Source organism: Lontra canadensis, unplaced genomic scaffold (genome assembly GCF_010015895.1).
Source record: "Lontra canadensis isolate GAN:19392208 unplaced genomic scaffold, GSC_riverotter_1.0 scaffold35, whole genome shotgun sequence".
Classification (NCBI taxonomy): domain Eukaryota; kingdom Metazoa; phylum Chordata; class Mammalia; order Carnivora; family Mustelidae; genus Lontra; species Lontra canadensis.
The window spans coordinates 16138324-16160770 of NW_022631029.1; the positions used below are offsets into that span (position 1 = coordinate 16138324).

Genomic DNA, 22447 nt, shown 5'->3' on the forward strand with positions numbered 1-22447 from the left:
ACACTTCCTAATATTTGCATATGTACAATTTTTCTTTTGCTAATATTGTGTTTTAGCTTTCAGAATGTATCTAGGTTATCTAAAGAGTACTGTCAAGATAATTTAGAAAAGTAAAATGAACCAAACTAATAACCAGAAACAAAAGATTTCTCAAAAAACACTTATTTAATAGATAAGGAATATGGCATCTGATTTATATACCTACCACATGTGTTATCTAAATCTCCTACATAAAACCTATTTTAAGGCATGCAAATTTAATATATTATGAAAGACACTATGCAAAGCATCTTAAAGTGCTCTCCTTACTAATGCATGTAACAAAATATACTGATTATGCAAGTACATTTAATTGGATATAATTAAAATAATGAGATTTAAATACTGATGATTTTAAAAAGAAAAAATAGAAGTTGGAATTAGCCATGAGCTACATTCAAAATGTTAATGAAACTTGCAATGTCATGACCACTTTAGTACTTGATACTCCTACTAGTTTGAAAAAGAGCAACACCTGGCCATTTTTGCCAGGTTCTAAACATACAGTTTAGAGATGTGGCATAAAATATTTTATTGGATAATAGAATACTTGGCTCTTGGATAACATTGTTTCTACACATTACTTAAGAGATACATAGAAACCACTCTTTTCTCCAAAGAAAGGGATCAAAATGACCAAAAAAAAAAATAATAATAATAACATAAATTTTCCACAGGAAGAGTTATTTGTGCTTGGTTAAATGGATACAATCTCAAAAGCTTTTGCCAATGTCATTCTAATGTAAAGGTATCACATTTAGGTATTCTTTCAACTCTGGTGGCTGAGGAAGACGGATGCCATGTGAAAAGAACAGGTCTGTGGCTGGGAGACCATATTTCCTTTACTTGGTATAAAATTTCAGAGAAGTCTACGGTCCCCGATGTTACTCAAGAAGAGACAGGAGCAAAACTCAATAGGGTAGAAGGGCCTGAAACTTCTATTAAACTTCTCTTTTGACTTCTTTGTCTAGCTCACTAGCAGCAATACAGAAAAGGTTGATACAGGGAAAACTTTTATTAAATTACCTTGAGGCTAAAGCTTTGTTTTGTGGGATGGGTATGTTTCAATTTTCCATTTTATAGAAATGAAAGAGGAAACTTTAAGATCCACATGGACCTAACCTTCCTAGTATTTCTTGGGAAAAAAACCAACATCTCCAATTAACTCTGACAATTAAAACAAAAGAAAAAAGCTCACATTACCATTTACTGAAGAGGAAATTGAGACAGAAGTTAAGTGCCTGGCCCGAAGGCATATAACTAGGGGATATAGCAAAAGGATGAGAGAAAAATTCTGGAACGAGCATCATAAATCTCAGATGGACTTCTAGGTTAAAATCATTAAATTCTACTCAGATATAAATTCAAATTCAGAATATTGCAATGAAGACATCACAAAGGATCAGCAGGTATTTTGTTGTTGTTGTTTTTAAGAATTTACCTCATAAGATTCTGAATGAAAGCAGTACTCCAAATACCTAAAGGCTCAAAATGCAAAACCTTCTGGCAATAATATTTCCCAGGACCTGCAGGCTAAGCATCCCCAACCTTTCCAAATAGCACATGATGCTCACCACCAGCTTCATAGTGCTTTCATCCCATCTCCTGAAAAGGCACTGGTTGAGATGAGTGAAAATGAGAAAAATAATGTCAACTCACTAGAGGCATTAACAGTACAAAATGCCTCTCAGAATTCATTGAAATAATGACAAAATCAGGATAGAGAAAGGAATTAATGCAGCTCAACCATATTCAGTAAAATGAATGCAATTCCTGTCAAAAAATATAATATTCCAAAATCATTTAATGTGACTGGCAGCATCAAATATAGCAAAATGGATTTCTATTTCAAGATGCAGTTGGTTCTTTTCCAAGAGCTCAGGTTCGTGGTGTTCCTCCCGTGCACCAGATGTCTGCCCCCAGGCTCTGAAACACCTAACAACCCACACAAGGGAGCCGCTGGCTTCCCACTGCCATGCACAGAAGAGATCACAAAAGGAAAGAATTCTCAAAAATCTGTTGTTTACTAAATCATTTAACTTAAGGTTAAATAGTGAGATATAGGTACACTAACATACTTTGGAAATGAAAAGTGCTAATGCTAAGAAGTAAGTCAAAAAGAGTTTATTTTTTAAAAAGTAAGGGAGGCGATTTTATTTTGTGGGCTGACACCAGAAGAGAAGAAAGAGAGAACTGTGTTACTTTATTGCTAATACATTATGCATTAGCACAGTAAACACTCCCTTTTCTCTACACCCAAAATGTAATGTGTTTGGGTAATTGCTGGTCAGGTTATGAAGCTCTGAAGAAAGAGGAACATCTAGAATGAAAGACCTTTCCCCTCCTAGAGCTCTAATGATAGCACTGTGTTTATTACAGGAAGACATAGAAGGCTTAGCACTTTTGTCTTATACAGGATTCAAATAAAATATCCCTACTACATATGTATGTATGTACAGTTTGTATAGAAAAATAATGTATACTATAGAAAAATAATGGTATTTTCAAGTACAACAGCACGGCACGGTGGTGCAGAGTGCAGAGCACAGGTCCCGCATTTACACTGTAAGTCTGAATTCTAGCTCTATTTTTTTTTAAGATTTTATTTTTTATGATTTATTTGTCAGAAAGAGAGAGAAAGCACAAGCAGGGGAAGTGACAGGCAAATGGAGAAGAAGGCTCCCTGGAGCCTGATGTGGGACTAGACCCTGGGACCCAGGGATCAGGACCTTAGCGGAAGGCAGGGGCTTAACTGACTAAGCCACCCAGGCGTCCCTGAATTCTAGCTCTAAGAGTTAGTCGGTGTATAACCTGTGGCAAATTCCTTAATCTTTCCAGACTTCAGTTACCTTAATGGTAAAACAGAGGCAGTGATTATAACTACTATATACGTTCATTCTGAGGATTAATTCAACTAAAACAAAGCATTTGGGACAATGTCCAGTATATAGTAAGTGATTAGTAAATTGAACCATTGTTACTTTATGTTAATTTTCTCATTTACTTCTTATGACACACCTGTGAAGTAGATATTATTACTCTCATCCCATGGGTGAGGAGAGTTAAATAACTGGCCCAAAGTTACAGAGAGGTAAACCAGGACTTGACACTGGATCTGTCCAGGCCCAAGATTATGCTCTTACTTCCACCTAATACTTCCCATGTCACCTACAGGTCCTGCTCTTATGTCATCACAACATTTATTGAGATGTATTTAGGGGCGCCTAGGTGGCTCAGTGGGTTAAAGCCTCTGCCTTCGGCTCAGGTCATGATCCCAGGGTCCCGGGATCCAGCCCCGCATCGAGCTCTCCGCTCAGTGGGGAGCCTGCTTCCTCCTCTCTCTCTCTCTCTCTGTGCCTACTTGTGATCTCTGTCAAATAAATAAATAAAATCTTTAAAAAAAAAGATGTATTTAAATTGCCTTTTAACTGATCTTTCACTCTCTGAATAAACTCTTGTGAGGACACAGATTGGGTCCTGTTCATTCATTTCAGTCCATTTGTTCCCACTGCCTCCTCACCCACATCAGAGCTTTTGTGCCAGGCATCTGTTAGGTTCCTGGTCCTGGCATATCATGTGACCAGAACCCATGGGTCCCTATCCTAGTGGAACTCAAAATCTACCCCCAACGACAGATAACCAAGTGCAAAGAATTATAAACTGGTATAGCCGTAAAGAAGGAAAAAGAACAGGGTGCTAGAAAAGAGCATAAAAGATGAAACTCATTTCGTAGGGCAAATCCAAAAAGGCCTTTTTGAAGAAAGGACACATAAATGGAGATGAGAAGACTGAGTAGGAATTAGCAAGGCAAAGAAATGGGGATATAAACCACTTGTGCCTAGGACCCTAAGAAAAGACTTCTTCATCTGGTGTGTGAGAAAGGGAAGGCCAGTAAGGCCAGTAAGGCCAAAATAGGCACCAGTGTGGCTGACAAATGGTGAGCTCAGGGCAGAAAGGTATGAGATGAGAAGGGAGAGGGGACAGACTGGAATACACAAGACCATCAAGGACTGGAGAGAGTTTATCCTCAATACAATGGGAATTCCAGTTGGTTTTTAGGAAGATCACGCCAGCTACAGTGTGGGGACGGCATTGAAAAAAGACAGGAGAATCTGGGAAATCCACTGGGATGCTCAACAGCAGACGAGGGGCGATGCGATGGCAGTCTGGGACCAGGAGGGAAGAAGCGGGAGTAGGAAAAAGTGTACACATTTAATGTGTATTGACCTCCCACCCCTAAACCACCGCCTGACAGGAACAGGGATCCAGTAATTTGTGGACTAACTGGAGGATTCCTCAGGCAGGGCTGCTCCTGGCACCAAGGCATCCACGAACCCACAGATACATGACCTCCCCTGAACAGGATCACCATCTAGTGGACGTGAGAGACACGGGAAGATACTGAAGAAACTATGATTACGTTCATAATGCAGCTGGCAAGCCTCCACTTATGAAAACCTCTTGATGCATTATCGTATCTTTGTGAAAGAAAATGCCTCTCCCATTCTGACAATGGAATATTTTAGAAGCCAGATATCTTTCTGCTATAAGATTTTCCAAGCTTATAAGGGAAATGTATTATTTCGAATAGCCTGGAGCTATGCTGCTAGAGATACAGTAAAACACTAAAGGTGTTGAAAGAAAGTCCTTTCATTTAAGAAAAAAAAAAAATCTATAGTTAGAAAGACAGTCTATACTCATTTTTCTATGTTCTTTCTTGTAAAAATATGGCCTCTGCCATTACTTCTTAAAATGGCAAAATATCTTGATTATCTATTAGCAGCAAATTCAAATGCAGAGTCAATATATTTCCTTATAATCTGCTAAATTCATAAGGTCAGAACAGAGAATGCCAGTTATTTAATAATTTTGATCTGTCCATAAGACATTTATTTTCCTAAAACTATAAATCTAAAGCCACTGGAAAAACCCAAATGCTTGTCCATAGAGCACAAGAGAATCTATGATTACAGTCAAGTGAATTCAAAATCTAATAAGTAATCCCATCACCCCTGAAAAAGTTTTTCCATCCTTAAGTTGGCCAAGATGTTCATTAATAACAGGGTAATGAAGGTGTAGTCAGGCTTACTTAGAGCAGCTACTCTCTTGCTGAGACAAAGTTACACCTAACATACTAACATACCTGTCAATTTCTCAATAATTAAAGATTTAGTTATTACTAACTTAGTTAAAACAGTATCTTGCCTAGGCTAGCGTGATAAGCTCAAGTATTTGGGGGCACAAATAAAGCTTGATTCTGCATAGGCGAAGAATGCTCCTCAGTGAGAGTCTGCTCCAAGGTTAAGCCAAGCGTCCTGCACAGCTTTGATCAGAAAGCCAACCACGAGTGCCCCTGCCACAGCTTCTGAAGAATCTCAAAGCACAGGTGGTAGAGATCAGAAGGAAAGGCACTGCACTGGATTTCTATATAAGGAAGTTAATAAGTTTAAAAATAAAATACAGTTTGCCTCCTTCCATTTGGTGGGAACCACTTTCCCCAACATTGGAAATAGAGCTTTATGTGGTATTCTCCGCACCTTTGGAATGCCTTTACAGTCTTGAAAATGCTTTTTCTGCAGAACAAGGGAAAGATATATAAGAGCCTCAAATAGCATGTTGGTGCTGTTACTGTAAGAACTGTTTTAAAGACTCATGATAACCATGGCAGATGATAAACTTCCAGAAAACCCTGGAAGTTTACTGTGGTTTAAAGGTGAATAAAATGAAGGTATGTATTGTTCCATCTGTCCTTTACCAACCAAGAAAACAAGATCATATGTTATTATCTAAATTTATATTTTTTCCTACATACAAATCACTAATAATTTAATGTATATAAACAAAGACAAAAGAATAACCTCAAATTTATGTTTTTCTCATCTTACTAAGAAAGCTCTTTCTTCCTCTCAGTTTGCACCAATGCGACTAGCACAAAATTAACTTCATTAATAGGAAAAACCATTTATTCCAGCAGGGAAAATAAAAGACTAAGCTTAGGCCCCGAACAGCTGTTAATTACAAAGAAAAATCAGAAAATATCATACCTTAAATCTAATGTGATTAAAAGTGCAAATATATTAATGAAATCTTAAGCAAGATTCCATTCTATATGAGTGTATAAATCAAATGTTATTTTCATTCTCACAATCATCTCAGACAACAGACAGCCCAATTGAGTTAAAGTTGTATATTCTCATTTTTTGCTAAACAATCTGTTCACAGCAAGGCTATTTAAAACAAATATATTCTAAGCCATTCATGTGTCAGCTGATATTTCTAAGCTAAAGTAAATAACTTTAAGATGAAGTATCTTGATCAATTTTAATCCAAATGTGGTTTTCAATAGCAGAGAGTACAAAACTGCCCCTCATATGAACGAAAATCTTAAACTTTTGGGTTATTTGTTTCTGCATGTTATAGGCTGTTTATTGTCAAGTCCATAATCCTTTGGTATTTTTTTAAACAGATGAAATTTGCCTTCTTTCCCTGGGGAAATGCCAGACTATAATGATATCTGAGAAATACGATTAAATTAGTTTAATTACTTCATGTCAACTTGATAAGTCACTGCTCTTTAATGCAAAAACTGCCACTTGTAATTAATGACTGTCTATACTGTTTCAATTGATCAAATGTCTAATACACATAAAACATTGAAAGAAGTTCTGTATATCTTACAGCAACTCAGTGGAGAAGTCTTGTCCCAGGGGTATGTAAATCTGAAGTACGAGAAACCTCTGGATCAGTCCAACTGGAATGAGAGGGGGAAAATATACATTCATATGCCCAAACCATTTATATGTGCATATAAACCAACACAATCACACACCATCAACAACCTGAAGCTTCTAGCACTTCAGTAATATAGTAGATTTGTAATAGCACTGCCCATGAGTTACAACTTCATTATAAAAGCAAAAATGTGGATGAAAACCAAATCAAACTATAACAACAAATGTTGCCTCTTAAGGTCCCATCTGTGGGCTTGGTGAAACTTTCATGAAAATTTTAAAAAATAATAATTTTTTACTTACCATTTTTATTAGGTTGCAAGAGAATGTACACATTCAATAGAAACCTATAAAACTGAACTACAGATTCACATCAAGGCAACCATAAAAACATGTGGCAATTATTTTTATCTGCTGACAGTTTTAACTGTACTAAAGAACTTAATAAAAAACAATAGATCAAGAAAAACAATTCTATTTATGACAACTACAACTGAAGGTTTGATGAGCCATATCTGGTTCATATGGTTTTAAATGTGTCCACAGTGAGATGGATGGAGGAACGTATTTTCATTTATAATGCCTTTTAATTTAACATACTTTTAATTAGTTCAGTGCTCACAAACCACAACTGATCGCTTTCATTCCCTATCACCATTTTCATCTGAATTAAAAATATTTGAAGAAAAACCAACCCCTATGGCAGTTTTGATGGCTGAAGTCTACAACTGTTTTGAAAATCAATTGATTTTATATTACCTTTTCAAACCCATTCACTTAATTCCTTTTCTCTCAGGTTTTGAACTTTTGCTTGCTCTCTCAATTATGATGTTCCTAATGGATGATTTAGAATCACTTCCTCCTAAAACATGGCTTTTAGGAACTTATTTCCTCATGTGGGACTTCTGTAGGAAATGGAAATGTTCTAACTTATCTGTGAATCTATCCTAGAAATTTAACAGTATGGGGAAACACTTGGATAAAAGAAAGCAACTCATCTAAAAGGCATATTACTTTCTGTTTATTCCAATTCAGTAGACTTAACAAATTTATCTATTTCAAAGCGACAATACATGTGTGTTTGTTTGTTTGCTGTGTTTTTTAACAACACGTTTGGATAATCTGGATGTATGTTCTGGTTTATAATTCCTTTGGTAAACTGTTTTGCAATATTCCTGAACACAATTTAATTAGTTCCCACACTTTACCCAAAATTTAGTTCCTACAAAATAAGCATATTTGGTCAAGTCTGCTCAGTATATTTTATTTTTTAATTTTTATTTATTTATTTTTAAAAATTTTATTTATTTATTTGACAGACAGAGATCACAAGCAGGCAGAGAGGAGGTCAGAGAGAGAGGAAGGGAAGCAGGCTCCCTGCTGAGCAGAGAGCCAGATGTGGGACTTGATCCTAGGACCCCGAGATCATGACCTGAGCTGAAGGCAGAGGCTTTAACCCACTGAGCCACACAGGTGCCCCTGCTCAGTATCTTTTAAATCCAACATACAAAGATAAGTTTTTACTTATAACGCTAAGCTTACAAACTGCTCCAGAGAGCCATATATAGAGTAGTAATATAATGGAAATAGGAAATAACAGGCTCTGACCTTTGTAAACATCCTAGGAACTGGATTTTACCATATTTATGGGAAAAGCCAGTAAGGCATCTCTGAGTTCTGGACTACAAAACCAAAGTGAGATACCAAAATGAGGCTAACTTGAATACATCATCATTAATTAATCTCTCCCCCGCATCTTCCACTGATTAGCCCTATGGCGTTTTTCCATTGCACAATGGCCTCTGTATGCAGAGCTGAGACAGCACTGGATAAATGAATTTACAAAGGTCCTTAAATTGTATCACAAATCTCATTGAATCGGCCCAATTTTCTTCAAGAACAATGAACTATGCTACACATACTGGGCACTTTCTTATGAACATTTTTAGATATGAAAGACACTTGCCCTCAAAAAAAGAAAGCTTTGTAATTCAACTTTCTCACATATAGAAGCCTTGGTGTCCAAAAGGCTTCACTTCTAAGAGTAAAAGAAGTATGACAATACCATATGGTGATGATCCGACAAAGAAAAAAGTACTTTAATAACATTTGACATACACTGATCCTATGTGTCAGAAATGCTAAATAAACTCTACAGTAATACTTTTTTCCAACGACCTAGTAAATTTAAACTGACTCTTTTTGGCTACATTACATTGAAAATCACTAAGAAATGCTGAATGTGACTACTATTAGTCAAAAAATGCCCATCAAGTATATAAATTCATAAAAATTTAGTTTTTTTATTGAAATATGCAGGTTCCTGCAGTTTCATAATCTGTTCTCTGCTGAGATAAACTACCTCTATTTTTAAAAGGTCAGGTCCTTCTTTTCTTTGAATATTTTAGAACACATTTAACTGGTGAAACACCATTAGGTTTTTAAACAGTGGTTTTATACTTGCTTCATTACAGCCAGTGACAGTTGTATACTGCATATACTTCTCACAAGTGTTTGTCTCATTGTCCATGAGTTTCGAATGAGAACACAACATAGTCATCCTTTACAAGTGCTCTGCCATGTCACAACTGAAGCTACTTCCTGGTTCCTAGGGCAGTCCTGGCACAAACAGCACACTGAATTGTACCTCTCCCACTTCAACCCAGAAGGCAGGAAATAGGCATGCCTCTATTCTGATCATTCCATATTCCTCAGGCAAGTAAGAAGACTTCTCTGGGCTCTTTTCCTTTCATATGTAAAACTGAGCTGACAAATTAGATATATACCTCACAGGATTATATGTATGGATTAAATTAGATCTATCATTCAACAAAAGACTTACTGAGCATCTACTACATGCCAGACTCAATGTGGATGTGTCTGTAGTGAATAACACAAATACCGTCTCTACTCTCTTAGAACCGATATTCTAGTTCCAGGAAAGAGAAGGTCAGGGTGCAATGAAAGTGTACAATCCTGGGTCGCTGGAGGGAAGAGGATGATGAGTGAGGGTTTTCTGGCAGAAATAACACTGGAATTCAGCTGGGAAGAAAGAATAGGGGTTGAGTGGGTGAGGGAGATGGAGGAACAAATATTATAGGAAGAGGGGATATTCCATCATGTGATGGAAAAAGCCACAGAGGAGTGGATGAATCTTTATAAAGACATAAAGGGCTGGTAAAAGACACAGAAAGGGAAAAGTAGCAGGAGGTAATTCTGGCAAATAGCTAGATTTCAATCATTCAGGGCCGTGAAGGCCATGCGAAGGATATAGGTCATCCTAAGATCAATGGGAATCCACTCATACATTCATTAATTTATTCCACAAAGATTTACTGAATGTCTACTATGTGTCAGATACTATACTAGGTGAACAAAATAGACTAAATTTCTGTGCTGGAGGTGCTTACCTCTAGCAATAGTGAGAAAAAACAATAGAAACAAACAAGCAAACCCTAAGAAACAAATAGCATGTTAAGTGATAAGTACATGGAAAAAATAGAGAAAGATAAAAGGGATCAAGAGTGTGGAAGTGCTATAAATTATAGGGTGGGGTGGGCTGTCATTGAGAAGATGACATTGTAGTAAACACCTAAAGAAGAGAGATGGTGAGCCATGCAGCTATTAGGGAAAAGAAAGTTCTGGGCAGAGGGTTACCAGCTTATGCACAGGTGCAAAGGTGACAGAGCACCAGGCTACGTTTGAAAACAGCAAGAAGACCCGTATGGTTGTAACAGAGTGAACAACAGCAAGAGCAACAGGAGATAAGGTCAGAGAATTAAGAGGGTACCAGATGGGTGCCTGGGTGACTCAGTGGATTATGCCTCTGCCTTCTGTTCAGGTCATGATTTCAGGGTCCTGGGATCGAGTCCCACATTAGGCTCTCTGCTCAGCAGGGAGCCTGCTTCCTCCTCTCTCTCTGCCTGCCTCTCTGCCTACTTGTGATCTCTGTCAAATAAATAAATAAAATTTAAAATAAAAAAAAAGAGGGTACCAGATACTGTAGGGTCCTACAGATCTTTGGTTTTCACTCAGAGATGGGACATTTTCAGTAGTGGAGAGCCTTACATTTGTATTAAGTATTGCTCTAGCTGTGAAACTGACAACAAATGGTAGGGAAGCAAGTATAAAAATAGGGGAGGGGGTGCAATGAGAAGACGAATACAGGAGATATTCCAAGCATGAGAAATGGTAGCACTGGAGGAGACAAAAAGTCGTAGTCAGACTCGAAGTCTAAGCTGAAGATAGAACCAACAAGATCTTCCTGATGAATTGAATCAAGAGAGAAAAAATCAGACTGACTGAAGTTTTTTTTTGTCAGAGCTACTGGAAAGACAGGTTGCTAACAACAGAGATGTGGCTATCTGTAGCAACAGGAATAATTTGTAAGGTGAAGCTGTCCAAACAGAAATGTCATCTAAGCAACTGAAGATAAAAGTCCAGAGTTTGAGGGAGAATTCTGATTTGGAAATAAATTCAAGCTGCAATAAGACAGGGATGGTATTTACAACATGAGACTAGCACTGATAATCAAAGTAGTAATTAGAGGTAGACAGAGTGTCAAGGGTCAGGTCTACAGGCATGGCAACATGAAGCTGGGTTGGGGAGAGGAAGAACCATGAAAGCAAACTAAAAAGGAAGACCAGTGAAGTGGAAAGAAAACCCAGATGATGGGCACCCTGGAAGATGAGAAAAGGAAAAAAAAAAAAAAGATGAGTAAAAAAAATATACGCAGTAGGATGGGGTCAACTTGTCAACTGCTGCTGATACATCAAGCAAGATCAGGGCTGAGAATGAGCCACTGGATTCAGGAATACAGAGATCACTAGTGACCCCAGCAAGAGCACTATCAATAGAGCAGCAAAGTCAAGACCACTGAAGAGTTTTAAACAAAGCAAGTCATAATGACATTTATTTTAAGCATACCACCAAAGTAGGGGTGGGAGTAGGTTGGTGGGGGAGAACCTCATAAGATGACATCATCCTCATCCTCCAAAGCAGCTGAAACTTAGATAAACAAAAGGCTTCAGGGATACTGATCCCAAGAGACACACCATAAGATTCAGATGCCACTGCCAGACAAAACAAAGGTTTCAAATAAGGGCCTCAAAAAGATTAAGTCCTGGGCAGACCAAGCAAAGGATAGATGTCTGTGTGTGACTCTGCTGCATCTCCCACAGGCAGCTCCACAGCATGATCCAGGATGAAGAGCATCACAGATTTCTTTACTTAGTTGGCTAATCATTTACTCAAATCTGGTTATGAACACGAACTGGCTACAATTAGAAACTATAACCCAAATTGTGACAGTTTCTTCCTGGGGCAAAGTTAACAAACTTATTTGATATACTACATATGATATACTAAGTTAGGGGTACAGAGTGGATGGTGCAAGATTCTTGCACTAGAGAATTGTACAATCTGATTATCAATATCACACTTTCCTTTATTTGATAAAATGCTATGAAAAAAAACCAAAACTCTTGACATATAGAGATGCTCAAATATAACTCAGAAATAGCATTATTTAAAATGAAAACTTAAAAATAGTTACTTTCATCATTAAGCTTTTTTCCTAAGTACCTAATATAGTGGGAAATACATATGGGGTAGCTCATTTTAAGTTTGCATAAATAAAGTAGATGTTTACTCTTAAAAGAGGAATATATAATGGTATCTGAACTAAATTAAAAAATGTTAATGGAAAACCAATTCTCTACTCAAGACATGCCATTTAATTTAACAACAACTTCACACATAAGGTCATTTTATACAAGTGAAAATAGCTATAAAGTTCTGTTATCAAAAATTACAAATAATTAATCTTAAAGGCATTAGTACAGGGCAGACTCTACAAACTGTTTCATTTGTTACAGTACCACACACGCTGCTGAAGAGCCAGATTAATTTTTAATTACAGGGCATTGTACAAGAAACACATTAAAAGATTCTTCCGTTTCTTCCAATTAAAACTATCATTTTTCCTTTTACAAAGCAATTATAACACATTAAGCTTGTTTTATGTCTTAAAAAAAAACTCAGATAAATGTAGGAAAAGGGAGCTTGTCTTTAGTCACCGAGTCTTTGGTAGAGGAGAAATCTTTCTCAGATCCAACTGAGAAAGGCTTGATTTTATCAGTAACATGATTATGTGAATAGGAGAACACTGGTTTAGAACAAAGCCACGTTCCTGCAAATCAGATGTATCTATCTCACAAAGTCAATATCCTTAAAACAGATGGACCTTGTCTCCTATAACAAGAACAACCTACAGTTTCAGACACATTTCTCTGGCTCATCTTAGTTCATCTCATTTACAAGTATACAAATTTTTGTGGAAATGAAAAAAAAAAAGCCTCTACTGTTTAAAAGTAACTATGGGACGGGGGGTGGGGCGGCGCTGGGTGGCTCAGTGGGTTAAGCCTCTGCCTTCGGCTCAGGTCATGATCTCATGATCTGAGACTGAGCCCCGCATTGGGCTCTCCGCTCAGTGAGGAGACTGCTTCCCCCACTCTCTCTGCCTGCCTCTCTGCCTGCTTGTGATCTCTGTCAAATAAATAAATAAAATTCTTAAAAAGAAAAAAAGGAACTATGAGGAAATCATTTTTTAAAAATGGTAGTAAGTTAATAATGATTAACTAAGACTAACTCTTTTCTTTGAGGTTCTGTTTCTTATTTTAGAAACACTGGCAAACCATTTAAAAATTAATCATCTTCAATCTATAATTTCCATGGCTCAGTTTACATCTTAGAAATCTATAACATGGGGACACCTGGGTGGCTTGGTGAGTTAAGTGCCTGCCTTCAGCTCAGATCATGATCCCAGGGTCTTAGGATCAAGTCCCACACCAGGTTCCTTGCTCAGCAGGGAGCCAGCTTCTTCCTCTGCCTGCTCTGCCTGCCACTCCCCCTGCTTGTGCGCGCGCGAGCTCTCTCTCTCTCTGACAAATAAACAAAATTAAAAAAAAAAAAAGTTAAAACTAAAAAAAAAAAAGAATCTATAATATGTATGTAGTAGCTTTAACTGGGAGATAAAGCAAAGCCTGTGAAAGTTTAGAAAACTGAATTAAAATGAGAAAATCAGCTACCAAAAACAGGTCTTTTCATAGTACAGAGTATGCTGTATGTGTTCAATAAATGTTCTTAATTAGTAAAAGAAGAAATAAGTAAATGACCAACATAAAAACTAACTGGCTGCTTATTTTTAATAAATCACTTGAAATCTATAGTTAATACATAGGATAAAGTTGAGGAAAATTGGATGAATCATTTTGAAAAATTATGTATCTTCAATTGCCATCAGTTTACGCATAGCCTAATTTGGTGATAGAGCCTTGAATCTTAAACTCATTTCTGCCAATAACTGGGCTTCTGATTGTAAATCCAGGTGATTATTCAAGGTTCCTTCTGCTTTAAAATGATGGTCCTAATTTCCAAAGTAAGAAAGAATTGAAAATCTACTCTTTGAGTTTTTGTTGAAACACATACTTGTATTTATACATATTAGGTATTAATATTCTTGAAAGATATAAGTTGATGTATCACTAAGTAATGCCTTCTATAGTATTTCACACAACTTTTTTCTCAGATTTTCCCTATAACTTAGGAAGTCCTGGGTTTATTTCAAAGCTTACCCTTAATTATCTGATTTCTTGATGAAGAACCAATCTCAGTGTGTTCACTACAAAAGAACTACTATCAGGATTAAAAGAGTTAATAAATGTAAAATGCTAGGTAAGTCAGAAGGAACACAGTAATTACTCAATAAATACCATTACTATGATAATCAATGGCTACCAAATAATATAAATCTTCTTAAAAATACTTCTAGCGGTGGCTGGGTGGCTCAGTCAGTTAAGCGTCCAACTCCTGATTTCAACTTGGGTCATGGTCCAGGGGCTGTGAGATTGGGTCCCGAGGTTGTGGGATCAAGTCCCATACGGGACTGTGTGCTCAATGCAGAGTCAGCTTGGGATTCTCTCTCCCCCTCCCTTTGCCCCTGCTTGTTTGTGTGCTCTCGTTCTCAGTCTCTAAATAAATAAATAAAAATCTTAAAAAATAGTTCTAGGTTATGAATCAACAGTGAATCAAAAATATATATATGTAACTTAATATATATATATATGCATATATATAATATTTATGTATACATGAAATCTGGCATAAGGTTAACTTCTAAATTAAAAAGCAGACCTACCACTTTAAGTTAACAGATGCCAGTAAAAGTCAAACTAATGTCTGTGTGGTAGCCCTAAAAATATAATTTAAAAATCAAATGTTAAACTTCAATATAAAAAAATCTTACTTACGGATTTGCTTATTCTCCTTTGGTAACTGAATTTTGTTTGTCTGGCTGCTGCCTTCCAGGACAAACACAAAACTTTTAACTTCTTTATCAAACTCCTGTAGAACAAAAATAAAAACAGTGGTAATTGGAACATATTTTATTTGGCTTCTATCATAAAACTGGAGCTGCAAATCCACAGGGGAAAAAAGTCCCAGATTCAAATGACTTAGAAGTTGGGCCCTGATGATATTCAGGTCTTACCCTGAAAACTGCTGGAAATTGGAATACAGAAGCTCTTGTATGTCACTTGACAAATCCTCTATCGTATCAAGAAACTCTTCCTCCAAATAATAAGAAATTTCCTAGTTTCGGGGATTTCCAAGTTACTAATTTAGAGTTTTCAGAATTTAGTTACCCTTCCTCTCCTTTATCTACGTATTCCTGTCTAACAGCACAGGCTGAACACCACTCCATGTTACCGTATACAAAATCACCTAACCTATGTTGTATCTGGTCCATAAGTTCCTAGGTGTCTGGCCATGGCTCAAAGGGAATTAATCATTGCCTTATTTCCCTAGTGCTCAACCTGAAGTTCTATATATCACCTACTGAAAATCTGTACTAATTAAAGCGTTACAATTAAGATGACTTTAAAAAACTATGGTAGAGGAGAGGGGCGCCTGGGTGGCTCAGTTGGTTAAGTGTCTTTCTTCAGCTCAGGTCATGATCCCAGGGTACTGGGATCAAGCCCTGCGTTAAGAGCCATGCTTCTCCCTCCCCCTCTGCTATACCCCCTGCTTGTGTGCATGCGCGCTCTCTCTCTCTGTCAAATAAATAAATAAAATCTTAAAAAAAAAACAGACAAACAAGAAAAAAACTATGGTAGGAGAAACATAAACAGAACAAAAACAAACCTGAAAATAAAAAGCCTCCTTATATGTGACAGTCTGATTTCCATAACTCAAAGTGGTAATGTAGATGGTTATTTTCTCATCTTGAAGCAAATTCCCAATAAAGACCCATTATAATACTTCACAGATCCTCCCAATTTTCTTTTCTGTATGTGTTAAGAAATACATTGTAACTAAGACTGCTAAGCATTAAATAGCAATCAAATAAATCTGTATTATATCCATCACAACAGCATCTCTCCTGTATTTGAAATGAACACATACAGACTGACTATATTATTTCATCTATACACAAGTTGGACATATATTTAAAACCTTTCAACAGCTTACCCAAATCAAACACACGGTCCATAAACCCCCATCTACTCTGGCTGCTACGTGGTTTTGCAAACTTCAGTCTCCTACCTGGCACTCTCTTTTTTCCCTCTGTATTCTGGTCTTAGTAGCCTTCTTCAAGTTCTTAAAAATTCTAAGCTCTCTCCTGCACAAGGAATTTGTATGTGCTTTTCCTTCTGCCTAAAACTCTCTTGTCTCCACCAGCCCCACAGAGTGCACAGTTAGCATGTAGAGATCCAATGTCATTTCCCTGGGGAAGCCTTAAGTATGCTCCCTGCTCTAAACCCTCACCTCCCAGCATCACTGATCTCTCATTCATAGGAAGAGCTCTATAATTTCAAGCTAGCTGTTTACTCTCCCCATGGCCTCAGTTTTAGCATCCAGAAAATTGGCATAAAGTACCGATCACACAAAGCTACTGTATAAATATATGTAATGTACTAAATCTGGGCTTGGCAAACAGTAAGCACTCAGTTAACAGTAGCTTTAAAAAGTTACCTATAAAACAACGTCCATAGAAAGGCATTTTTCTCCCAATTGAATAGGAGAGGAGTGAAAGAGAAAGGGATAGGGATAGATAGACATTTTTAGTCTGGTGGCAGCGGGCTGAGGTAATTTCTATTTGATGAAATGGGGCATGAGGTCTTCTGGTGAGTCAGTGAAGAGGGCCTGTCCTGGTTGTGGATTGGGGGCGGGGTTAGAGTTGGGGGTTGAAAACCTGAAGATAATGGAGAAATAACCATTTGAGAGACTAAGAGAACATAAGAGGAGAACTTTCCAGGCTGTTCAGGTTGAATTTATAGTATTATTAATCTAAGAGGTATCAATTTTTTTTTTCCAAAGTTAGAGGGGCTCAGAACCCCGCTCAGAAAAGACAGAGGACTGGTTATTCAGAAACTGTTGGCCTCTGCAAGGTCAGCATGATGAAAGGACAAAGAGCAAGGGCATTCAAGCTTTTGCCTGGGAAGTGACTGAAATCAGACTCTGGATTCTGGGCTGGAGAGGAGAGGAAATGAAGACAGAGAAATACATGCCTAAATAAAACTAAGCACCGGGGAAGTAGAAAGGCCAATGGCCTAAAGGTCTCAATTAGGTTAAAGAATAAATACAATGAGACTAAGAACTGAAGCTTGGGATCGGAGAGGGATGTCTCACTTACTTAGGTCTTACTTAGCCATTTCAGAGGCCCTCCAGTTTACTGTGGTAAGGTACAGGATGTGACAGTGGGAATGGGGACTGACAGAGAGTAGAAGAGGTCATTAGTGATGAAGAAATCAAGAAATTGAGAAGCTCGGGATTTGGAGATTTTCCTCACAAACACTGAAGTCATCTAAAGTAACAGCTGAACTTGGCCTACAGAAAAGGGTTATGAGATGTATGCCAAAGTCTTCAAACGACAGAGGAGTGGTTTCTGGGAGTGCTGCAGCCAACAGGGTCATGAAAGGGTTTTTGAATTAACAGTAAAAAGAGTTCTGAAACCTTATCAAAACTTTTTTCTTATAACCTTAATTCTCCTTTCTTTCTAGGATTTTAGTGGCTCTAACTTCAAACACTTACTTTCCAAATCACAGACGGACTACCAAGGATCTTCCATTTTGCTCCAGGATTTTTGCCCTGGGCACTAAAGATTTCAACGAATGCACCTCCCTGGAAAACAAAAACAACATGTTTAAATTAAAGTGAAAGACAATGCTAAAGAGGAAATAAGATCCACCACACAGTCTATAACCACTGTTCCTGGCATCTGTCTGTTAAATAGATCTGGGAGGAAACATTATCCCTGCTATTAACTCCTATAGTATACCTTGATCGTACTTAAGCCACAACCACTCTGATTTGGGTCACCTTGGATAAATGATTTAAGGAAAAAATTTTTTTAAAGGATTATAAACATCAAATTGTGCCATACAAACCCTAGAGTCTCTCGATATGCGGTTTGCTTACTTGCCATATATAAATCATGCTTATAAAACATTCTATTCATCTCTGACTAAAGGGTTTAAACTCAACTCTAGAGCCAGGTTAATAAATTCTGGTTTAAGTTATCTGTGGCTACAAGCTTCCCAGTCATACTGACCCAAACTCCCCTATCAGCTTTGACATTTATTAACTACCTGACCTTGAGAGTTATTTAACCTCTTGATGCTCCATCTGTAAAACGGGTTGTTGGATTAGACAGGATAGTAAACATAAACCATCAGGCACAATACCTTGTACATAGCAAGGGCAAGATAGTGCCAGCAATGATTAAATTTAAAAAAGGGCAAATTGAGTATTTTGGTACTGGTTAATAAAAAAGCTTGGGACTGAATAGGTTTGGGAGTATGATTCTTATTCTGAGCATTCCCATCTTTTTATATAGCTAATATAAACTGATATGGAAATCTATAAAATTTGTATAAGAAAATAAAATAGAGAATAATTTGTATAGACATGCTATGTGTTCCCTACTGTAAACCTGAGAACATGCAGGGCCATGTTTATATAAAAGTACTAAACACATTACTGAATATCCATAAGCTTTAATTATCAAAAAAAGGAATTAAGGTGATTATCTCTGAGGAAGAGTTAATTGCAAGAAATTGAGAATCTGAAATGAAGATGAAATATGATTTTCTTTTATGGTCTATTTTAATTATAAGCCGCACATAAGCAAATCTGTCTGATTTTTGTAAAGAATTTCCAGCTTTTAACTTTTCTCAATAATATAAAGGTATTTTTGCTTCTGTGCTTTAACATTATGTGCAACCATGCAATTATGTGCAAACTGTGTGTGGTTAAGAATTACTATAAATTACTATAGCTTCTGGGATTAGGTCACATATCAATAAAGTTTTTAAATTTGAGGCAGTTTTTGTTTTGTTTTGTTTTTTTAAAGAGAAAAATCCTTGTACCTGGTGAAATATCCACCGCCTCTTCCTTCTGCTTTCTCCTGTTTTCTTAATTTTCCATTGTGGGCATATACTTTTTAATAACAACAAAAATTGAGAGGAAAAGTCTCTTAAATTGTTCTAACACTAATGATATCATATGGGAGTAGAAGAAAGAGAACAGCAGACTACTTGGAGGACACTCATAAGAAGGCAAGTAGCATTTGATGAAAAGGTAGAGGCCACAAACAGGTAATCAATGGAGGGCTGTTCCAGCAAGGGGACAATTCTAAACAGAGAATGTAACCTCAGGTAGAAGTAGGAAGGAAGGGGAGGAGACTAGGGTGAAAAAAGGAGCAGTTGGGTCCAGTGAGGTGAGGAGAGCAAGCCATGTTTTGAAGACACTGAGATACTCAAGGTGACAGAGGAAGACCCAGAAGCAGTTTCCCCATTGTGATCTTTGGACCATGTGCATCAGAATCTACTGGGGGAAGTTTTTACAGATACTCTCATTCACTAGATAGGGGATAAGGGTCAGAAAATCCGCATTTTCACAAGTACCCCCAAGAGATCCTAACGTGCCCCAGTGTTTGAGAATTACTGACCCCAGTTTTAGGGGAAAAGAAAATAACACGTAGCCAAAATCCTTATTTTCTTTCTTGGTTTAACCCGCTCATGCATTCACTCATTCACTCTAAACAGCTTCTGAGACATCAGTGTACATCAATACTGAATTCCCAAGTAACTTGTTAAAACTCAAGATTTATGGGCCCTGCTCTCAAGATTCTGATCCAGAAGGTCCGAGTTGGGGTTTAAGATGTGCATTTTAATCAGAGTTGCAGGCAATCCATACACCTTGAAAAGAACTGAGCTGGAGATTGAGCAAAAGCCAAATCATACGCCCAAACTGTGGATGCTTACCCCTTTTTTCTTTTGGGGTCAAGACCACTAACCCAGAGCTTCCTTCTCACCCAGGGGAAAAACAAAACAAAAACAAAAACAAAACAACAACAACAAAAAAAAGTGTTAAAGGGAAGTGGGGAGGGTGCTTTGACCTCACCCCCAACACGAACTACTTCACCCAAGAGGAGTATGCTTTAGATAGGTTGGAGCGCCAATTCGGGTTACCTGGTACTCATTTTTGAACATTCCCGCAGGGGGCCCGGGGCTTGGGGGACACGGTGCTCAGGGTGTAGAGAGAGAGGCGTAACCCTGATGGCTGGAAATCAGCGGGCGGGAGCCCCGACGGCAGGGAAGGGCTTCGTGCGTCGCCCCGACTCTTCTCAGCCCCCGGTCAGCTCCACGTCGAGCCCCCGCCCGGTACCATCGCGGCCCCCGCTTTCGGGGTGCCCGGGTATTGGGAGGGCGCAGCTATCTGGGCGGGCTCCGGACGGCCCTTCGTGAGTGACTGTATGCGTAACCTACGTAACGGGGCACCCAGTCACAGAGCCACGGAAAACCGCCCGGTCGCCCGGGAAAGACGGGCGCGCTCCCGCTGCCGCCCCGCCCCCGAATTCGATCGGAAAGGGGCGGGGCCCAGCGGCGCCGGCGTTCGGGCCGCACCCATTGGCTCCCACGAGGCGCCTGCGCTTTGAGCAATTTGGGCTTCTCGCCGACGAACAAATGAGACTACGCGATGACGTCGGCGTTGCCCAGGCAACTCAAGGGTCTCGTGGGGACGCTGGATCGCTCAATCTGTGACCCGCGCTCTATAAGGCCGTGACCTCTGTTTGCGAAAAAGCGTGAAATGAGCATTGTTTAAGAGCTACCACAGATGCTGGACTCTTCTGGAGAACCTGTCACGTCGGTTTGGTCTCTCTTCATTGTAAACACTGAAAGCCGGTAGGTTGCTGAAGGAAAGAGTCATGGAATCATGGAACCCTCGCATGGCCTTTGGTTCAAAGGTTTTCCAAACTCGGTTTTGTTGAGGCAGTAATAGAGTCAGTTAGTCCCATTCATTGTTTCAGAAGGCCCACTGAAGCAGGAGTATTTACTGCACATGTTCAAAAGCCAAAGGTTTTTTTTGCTCAAAATAGCTACATACATTACTGAGCCAGGCAGTGTCCTAAATTTAACTATTTGGTTACTTCATGTAGTTTCTATGTCAGAACCACTCTTAGAAGGTAGGTATTATTATCACTTTTTGGCTCAGAAAGGTAAAATAGCTTGTCCAAGATCCTATGGCCATAAGTGATGGAGCTGGTTTAGAGTTCTTGTCTAATGCTGTACTCAAGGCTGAGTTAGGTGAATGGTAAGCGTTATGAATAACCAGGTACCACTCAAGGAGCCCCTACTACAGGCCAAGTGGTTCACAGGTTCACAGCCACGTGAGGATAAGGATTAGTCTCCTTTCAGTTGAGAATATTTCATTTCAGAATTCATTAGGAATTTACTCAAGGATGTGTTGTTATGACTGAGCCTGATATTTGAATTCATCCAGAAGTCTTAAATGTTTGTGTTCCCTACAATATGCCAACCATTGTGGATCATGTACAGCATAAGAAAATGAATGGTATCTGAACCTGCTCTTATCAGGGCTAAGAAAAGAAAAGCTGATAAGGAACAATCTTACTTGAACATACTAAGTCTAATACCAGATGTTTACAAAGGTAGAGGTGAGGTTGTTGTGTAACTGTAAATTGCAGTATAATATCCAGAATCCCTGATTTCTAGAGCTCAAATGTAGTTCAACAACAGTTTTTGGTTAGACTCTTTGCTGGAGGCTTCAGGAATTATGGCCAATAGACATGGTCTCTTGTCTTGTAAGACTTACCTACTGGGGGACATTTATGCATTCATTCATTTAGCAAATAATTCCTAGGGATGTAATATATTCTAGACACTATGCCAAGAGCAAGGTGTACAAGGAAGGCCCCATCTTCATGGAGCTTCCACATTAGTAGGGGTGGGACACAATAAACAAGTGAATAAATAATTACAGCTTGTGATAAATCCCATGAATCCAGTAGTAGGGAATAACACTGGAAGGGTCTATTAGTCTCCTGTGGCTGTTGTAACAAGTTACCAGAAACGGGGTGGCTTAACACAACAAATTTATTCTCCCACAGTTCTGGAGGCCAGAAGTCCAAAATCAGGGTGTCAGCAGGGTGACACTCCTTTGGAGATCTTTGGAGGAAAATCTGCTCTGCCTCTTCCAGCTTGCGGCTTTTGGCATTCCTTGACTTGTGACTGCATCTCTCCAATGTCTGCCTCCATGGCCACCCTGCTTCATCCTATGTCTTCTCTCAGTGTCTCTTATAAGGACTACTGTGA

General features: G+C 38.4%; 1 protein-coding gene across 5 annotated transcripts in view; it reads right to left on the minus strand.

Annotated features, from left to right (window-relative positions):
• The window catches only part of CFAP20DC (CFAP20 domain containing), a 251483-nt gene extending 230801 nt beyond the window's left edge, over positions 1 to 20682 (minus strand). For 4 of the 5 annotated variants that reach the window (XM_032868454.1, XM_032868452.1, XM_032868453.1 and 1 more), the window contains exons 1-4: positions 20303 to 20682; positions 17862 to 17951; positions 15080 to 15173; positions 6718 to 6790 (exon numbers count right to left, since the gene is read on the minus strand). In XM_032868454.1, coding sequence (XP_032724345.1) covers positions 6718 to 6790; positions 15080 to 15173; positions 17862 to 17951; positions 20303 to 20323 — 278 coding nt within the window. In that variant the 5' untranslated portion in view covers positions 20324 to 20682. Of the gene's footprint in view, positions 1 to 6717; positions 6791 to 14404; positions 14449 to 15079; positions 15174 to 17861; positions 17952 to 20302 lie in introns of those variants that run through there. The other variant, XM_032868455.1, reaches the window with a different exon arrangement.
• Between the last annotated feature and the right edge of the window lie 1765 nt (positions 20683 to 22447).